Source organism: Morone saxatilis, unplaced genomic scaffold (genome assembly GCF_004916995.1).
Source record: "Morone saxatilis isolate NCDOM2014 unplaced genomic scaffold, NCSU_SB_2.0 Contig17, whole genome shotgun sequence".
NCBI lineage: Eukaryota > Metazoa > Chordata > Actinopteri > Moronidae > Morone > Morone saxatilis.
This window is the reverse complement of record NW_023339729.1, coordinates 14,328,371-14,335,787: the sequence shown is the minus strand read 5'-3', so window position 1 is coordinate 14,335,787 and position 7,417 is coordinate 14,328,371. Positions and strand designations below refer to the sequence as shown.

At 42.0% G+C, this 7,417-nt stretch overlaps 1 protein-coding gene across 1 annotated transcript in view; it reads left to right on the top strand.

Moving 5' to 3' along the window:
- Nucleotides 1–6,542, top strand: part of LOC118326557 (circadian locomoter output cycles protein kaput-like) — a gene marked incomplete at its 5' end in the record, with an annotated part of 17,043 nt that extends 10,501 nt beyond the window's left edge. Inside the window, 2 exon segments of the mRNA XM_035659572.1 lie at nucleotides 2,834–2,968; nucleotides 3,101–6,542. Of these exon segments, the coding sequence (XP_035515465.1) occupies nucleotides 2,834–2,968; nucleotides 3,101–3,397 (432 nt within the window). The 3' untranslated portion in view covers nucleotides 3,398–6,542.
- Between the last annotated feature and the right edge of the window lie 875 nt (nucleotides 6,543–7,417).

Here is a 7,417-nt window from a genome sequence, read left to right as displayed (position 1 = left end):
CCTTGGATCCAACATTAATTACCCTCGACATCTTGTCATCCTGCGTATCCCGAACCCATTCTCCACCCCAATTCTCCAAGCCAATCCAAAGTCAAATCAGTTTTTTCGTACAGATTCATAGTATTTGCGGTTCACGGATCCTCCTGGTAAAGGGTCCTTGACCCCCAAGCTGTCACTGATCAGTCCCCATGGTGCACAAACAACAGCAAACTTAACGCCCTTACAAGACAGAAGGTTAATGTGAAGAGTACACGCGAACCACCCACGTTGCAGAGTCAATTATTTGACCAAAGACGTAATGAAACTCGCCTCTACAAACATCAAAATGAAACAGCAACCATACAAGCCGCCATCGGGGTCCGTGTGAGCCAACATTAAAACACCCCCAGCTGCCCCAGTACTTATTTGAAAATGAAAAAAAGGATGGCCTTGTTCTCGGAAAATTGGCCTTGTTTCCTCCCACACTCGCTTTATACCAAAACAAACCGTAGGCAACATTTTTTGTTGCTTTGATGCGATATCTGAAATGAAAATAAGATAATCGAAATTAAGGTTACGTGCAAGAAAAACGCAGTAATATTTTCAAAGCCAGGATCCTGAAAGCAGCCAATGCAGAGAATAAAATAAACCCCACAAAATCGTTGAATGTAAGTTTTTGTTACTGAAGTGTAATATACTTGCTTAAGTCATTTAAGCCCTGAAGATGACTCAAGGACTACCCACACGCCCCAAAAGACAAAAGGTAATAGTATTTAAAAAAACAAGTCAGTGTTCTACCATTAGAACTTAACATATTACATCTTGCAATACGACTCATTTCATGTTGTGTTCCGAGTACAACAAAATATTGAAGACGTTGAATCATTTACATGATATCCATTCGTAGAGATCCACAACTTGTAGAGAGCTGATGTTCCGCATATTAAAGCAACCAATGGAGGGCCATCTCCTCCAAAGAGTGAACGGCCGATCACTCTATAATGAATTCATCGCCGGGTGTTGTCTCTTGTAACTCCCCTGTTTTCAATTCCAGCAGCGATGGCAAACCCCCAAACCCCTGCGGGGACACTCCCAACCAGCCCAGTCTTAGAATATGGAACTTGCTATTTGAAGTGTGTTAACTGACAAGGAGCATGTTGCGGAATTCGTGGACCTCGCTGACGCTCTCCTGAGTCATAAAACACGCGGCCGCTCGATGCAGGGTACCCCTCTTGTTGGGGGGTCAGGAATGCGGGCCAAGTGTGTTTAAAAACCTAAGCCCTAACACCGGCCTTTCATTGGTCAGGATTCCCCCTTCTCTGGGGGAAAAAACTGTTCATCAGGGCTATCTTAGCAAAGAGATCGCTCTCTTCTCTCTCTCTTCTCATTGCCTTCGGCTCAACCTAGCCGTCACCACACCCGCCCGCCGAGGTGATAAGTTCGCTGGACTCGGTGGCGGACTGGATCCACCGACAACCCGAGGAACCGAGGATCATTAGCACGCACAAAGCGCTTTGTGCCTGCGATTACCTGCCCAGGCGGACAGTCGCAAGCAGATGACAGTTTGGGACTTGTCAACTATTTTGTTCCCAGCCGCGTGGTCCAGGATGCGGCAGCTAACCACGCGGTACCCCACAGACTCTTTGTTGAATCTTCCTTTGGACGTTCGGCTAACGGTACTGGGCATAGCGACGAACTTCAACAGGCACTGTTAACGGCTAAAAAGGTACTGTTTCTTATTGTTTAATGGTTGCTGATGTGGTTTTATTCAGCTTACTGTGGCTATTGTGATGTGATCTGATAACTTGAGGTTTCATTGTAGTATAACCTGTGCTGTTTGAGGACAGGGCTAAGGTAGATGTGTGTTTTAACTAGGTATCCTTGGATCCCAACATTAATTACCTCGACAGTTCTTGCATCCTGCGTATCCCGAACCATTCTCTCACCCCATTCTTCCAAGCCAATCCAAGTTCAATCAGTGTTTTTCGGTACAGATCAGTGTATTTGCGGTGTCAGGGATTCCTCCTGGTGAAAGGTCTTGACCCCATGTCACTGATCAGTCATGTGGTGCACAAACAACAGCAACTTAACGATTACAAGACAGAAGGTTGTATAGTGTGAAGAGTACAGCGACCTGACCACTTTGAGAGTCATGTATTTTGACCAAGACGTAATGAAACTCTTCTCTAAAATAAAAAGAAAAGCAAGCATACAAGCGACCATGTGTGAGGCACATAACCACCCAGCTGCCCAGTAATAGTGTTGTGAAAATGGAATAAAAAGGATGGCATTGTTCTGGAAAATTGGCTTGTTTCCTCAGCACATCTCTTTATACAATACAAATACAACATTTTTTTGTGTGTTTGATGCTGATATCTGGAAATGAAAATAAGATAATCGAAATTAAGTTTACGTGAAGAAAACGGCAGTAATTTTTCAAAGTCAGGATCTGAAAGCAGCTCACAGAGAGATTAAAATAAACCCCAAAATCGTTTGGAATTAGAGTTTTTGTTACTTGAAGTTGTATAACTTTGGTTAAGTCTTTAAAGCCTGAAGATGACTCAAAGGACTACCAGGCCAAAAGACAAAAGGTATATATTTTAAAAAAAACAAGTGCAGTGTTTCTACATTGACATTAACATTACATTCAATAGACTCATTTCATTTGTGTTTCCAGTACAACAATATGTTGAAGAGTTGGATCATTTAAGAATCCATTCAGAGAGATCACAAGTTGTAGAGATGATGTTCGCATTAAGACTCAATGTGAGGCATCTCTCAAAGCAGTGAACGGCCGATCACTTATATGACTTCATCCCTGTGTTGTTCTCTGTTAACTCCTGTTTCAATTCAGCAGGGAGGGCAAACCCAGACCCTGACTCTCCAACCAGCCCAGCCACCCCAGGGTCAGCCCGACGGCCAAAACCAGACAACTGTAGTGGCGCAGAGTGGCCAGCAGGGGCAGCAGCAACAACAGCAGTTCCTACAGGTAACAGTAGAGGGCAGCAAACATAATTTATATAAACAGACATCCTCATCCTGCTGTGAGTAATTATGAGATTTTACTGTGAATAAATAGTGGTAACTGTTTCATATTCTAATATTATTCTTTTTCTATCAGGGCACTCGTCTTCTCCACAGTAACCAGTCTACCCAGCTGATTCTGCAGGCAGCTTTCCCTCTCCAGCAACAGGGCACCTTCACCCAGGCAACGCACCAACAGCAACCACAGCAACAACAACAACAACAACAGCAGCAGCAGCAGCAGCAGCAACAACAGCAACAGCAACAACAACAACAGCAGCAACAACAATCTCACCACCAGAGGCACCAGCAGCAGCTGAAACCACAGCCCCAGAAACAGCAGAAAGCCCCGTCATCGCACAGGACTGACAGTGTCAGCAGCCAACCTCAATAAAGTCCGGAGGAAAACGTGTTAAGTCAGAAAACCTGGGGACCTGAAACTCGTAAGAGATTGCTGCACACATTTGCTTTGGTCGTGTGGCCAACAAACAAACTTCATTTTCCGCGAAACTGTTGCCCTCCCTTCTTCCATCTGAAAGAAATAAATCATAGGAAAGAGGAAAGCCTGTGAGTCTGCAAGGGAACTCACCAAGGGCCGTTGCCATGGCAACAGGATGGATTATAATCCCCTTTTCCCTCGTCGGAGGCGGAATGGTGAGGGAGCTCTAGTCTCCGTGGAAACCCAACAGAAATCCAGAGAACACCTTATTGCCATGGTAATGACTTTTTTTTGGAAGGTGTGTCACAGTGGACTGACCTTGTACAAATTTACTGTATGATAAAAAAAAAACTTGTAAATATCCTATATAGCCTAACAGGAAACAGAAATGTAGTATTTTATATGATTGCATGGAAAGAATAACTGTAAGCTTTTATTAGTCGCTTTTGAAAAATGACTTTTTACTTTGTTCAAGTGTTTTCTGGTCAAAGACGGAGCAGTGACGTGCTCTTCTCCCACTCAGAACCCCTTCTCTCCCTCCCCTTCTCTTAAAAAAAAAAACAAAAGTCCAGAATAAGGCTTTAAAGTTATGTCAGTTTGTTTTTAAAAAAATGGTTGGGCTTGGGTTTTTTTTTTGTGGAAGTTGTGTTTTTAAACACTGTCTCTGAGACAAAAATGGCTGTTTTTAACTTTGTAAGTACACATTATGTTTGGCAAGAAACTAGATTACAGTTTAACTGAATTATTCGCAGGATGATCACTGTACATCTAACGGGTTTAGTGATTCCAAGTGCCAATAACATAGTCAATTATGTTGTTTTTATTTCGAGCAGACTATTCAAAGGCGTATATATATTTTCCAACAAGATATTACCCCTAATAAAGTTAATGCGTGTGTATATAGTAGGGATTATTTTTTAACAGTCAGAGAGCCCTATACGTAACAAACAGTATATCCTCAACCTCCTGAAACTTTAGCACTTGATGTGGTTGTGTACAGTAAATCACTGTCAAGACCTAGTCGTTTGTAATCTGTGGTGTGATTCTGTGAGATAGAGTGTGTGTGTGTGTGTGTGTGTGTGTGTGTGTTTGGGAATACAATCTTTGTGTGCATGAGTGGGCATGAAGAGTGTCTGTGTTTGGTGTGTGTATGTGTGTGTGTGCTTGTTGCCCCTTGTGTCTTACAATAATTGACTTAGTAAGGGTGAAGTTGAAGTTGCTGGATGGTACTTGTATTCTCAGGAATGTGGAAAGTATTTTGCTTCTGCCTCAGTCTGGATCCAGACCAGGAAGGATTAGACAGTGATGCTGCAAAGACCAGAGCAACAAGTGTCATGAAGGGTGTGGTGACTGACCTTATTAATACAGTGTGACGGGAGAAGTCTACAAAGAGAGTAAACGTGTGCTGTTCTTTTGTAAAGGGGAGGGCGGTTGTTGAGCTACGACGGAGTAGACTTCATTATACCAGCGAACCTTCATTTCTACTAACGGTCTCATGGTCTTCGGTCTCATCAGTGTTTCATCCTTCTTTCTCTTCCTAGGCCTCAGAAACCCTCATGCAGTTCAGTTCACTCATCTCTCAGTTCTCAAACAGCAGTTAAAACCAGGGCTGTGCCCGAGGCCATTTCAGTTACAGGTGGAAATGGGCTCAGCCCCTGTACTACAGTTGTAAGCCATATCAAACAGAAAAGCCTTGGAGTGGGGGAAGTGTAGTGGTTGGCAAAGGAGCATTTAGAATGTGTTGTTTTGTCTCTGAGTGTAGTAAAGACTGTGTGTGTATGTGTGTGTGTGTGTGTGTGATTTTAGCGTCTCCTCATCTTGATACTTCTTGTATCACTCGGGGGTCAGTATTGGTTTCCCCTGGCGATAGCCAATCAGTTCTTGCGTTGCAGTATAAAGAAATAATTGTAATATTCAAGAAACTTCCTCTCCAGTTGGGCTCAGTATTCTGCAAAGCCCGTGTGTGGGACAGCTCAACTTGAATACATGTTTGTGTGTGAGTGAGAGTTCGTGTGTGTGTTAACCGTCACTGTAACCCATTATATTTTCATATGGAAACAGATGTGTGACTGAAAAAGAATGGATGTTAGGCAATGCAGAGCATTGGTCATGTGTCCGGCTATAAAGAATATGGGCAGTGTTATTGTTTTACAGTGACCGACTGCTCAATAAACACTTATCACGGCAACTACACATCAGGCCAGTCCCAAATGGTAACCCTCTGAGATAAGGTTTTAATTTAGATTGGGAAATTTGTGCAACAAATCCTCTTCTTGTTCCTTGTCCACAGATAAGGAATAGAAGAGAAGATTTACAGTGAGGGTGTTACTATTTGAACCAGGTCCTCTAACCCATCACATAGCAAATATAGATCCTCTATAGACTAGTTTGTGTTTAAGGCATCACTCTAAAGGGTAATGTTGAAATGTTTATAGTTTGTGTCACTGATACCCAGCCCAAAGAATGTAAAGGTGTTTTAAAGAGACTAATGGATGTTTGGATGTTGTAACTGTTGATTATGGAGAACCTTTTGACAGGCTTTGTGATGAAGGAAAACGTGGGGTGTGAACGAAAATCATGTCTCTCACTGCAAGGATCCACATACAGAATCTGAAATACAATCTCATTTACAGGCTTTTGCATTGTTAAAAGAACCTCTGAATGTTTCACCATGACAAACTTTTCAGATTCATCAACAACAACATCTGGCTGGGAAAAAAAAAAGAAGAGTTTTAAAAGCTGTTGAAAGGTTTAGGTGTAGGATATTTGAAATGGGATAGCCCCCGGCCCCCTCCACAGATACACAGATCACCTTTCCACTACACAATTTGGTTCTGAAGAGTCCTAGTTCTAGTATAATACTGTACACAAACACAAAGCTAAGAACACCAGTATTCAGTGTAAAACGGTGCTATGCTTACCTGTACTGTATGTATGTATATCCCTTCTTCTGCTCTTGAACTGTGCTCCTTTATCTACCCCAAAGTCAAATGTAATAATCAATATTTTGAAGCAAAATGTTTGCTCTTATTATAACCCCGCCCCCTCTCCCCTCTTGGTCAATTTGAAAAATAAAAACAGTTGCAAATATTATATGTGACACATGTCTGCTGCAATTTTGTTCTGTTTTGGTCTGTTATTAACAACACTAGTCTTTTATTAGCCCGTCTGGCAGTCAGATGGATTGTAATGAAATTTTATACAGACATTCAGTCCCCATAAGGATGACTCCTACTGACTTTGGTGAGCCCTGGTGTTTTCCTTCATAGCCACTTTTTTTAGTAATGTCCAGACAGCTATTGGATGGATTGTGATTAAATGTTGTACAGATATTCGTGGTCTCCAGAAAAAGAATTGCAATGATTTTGTTGATCCCCTGACTTTTCTTCTAGCACCACGATGAAGCCAGACTCCCAAGCTCGTCTCTGAACGCTTTGATCAATTGGTAGGCACTGAGATCTCCAGTTGTCTGGTATTGTGAGACTACAATGAAGTTGACATTTATGGTTTGAGTGAAATATTAGAAACATAAGTTCTGTGCAGCCATTAATGACTTACTCAGCATAATTGTACTAACTTTGTGGATTTAATCAGGTCAGATTTTCAATTTACACCATCCAAGTATTTGCAAAACTAGTGACATTACCATTAACCTCTACATGCTAAGCTAAGATGATGAACAAGGTTAACATTACTAAACATCAGCATGTTAACATTGTCGCTGTGAGCATTTTAGCATGCTGACAATAGCATTTAGCTCAAAGCACCACTGTACCTGGTACAGCTTCTGAGAGCTGCTAGCATGGTGGTAGACTTACCTGTGTTTCAAATAAGAAAATGACAGACAAAGGAAATGGACACGTTCCAATCCGGTTTTACCATCACAGGTACTTTCTTTATTATTACAAGTCAACCAACTGTATCAAAACTGCACAATCCTCAAAACCAGCATTCAGAAGCTCTTTTCTGTCTGCT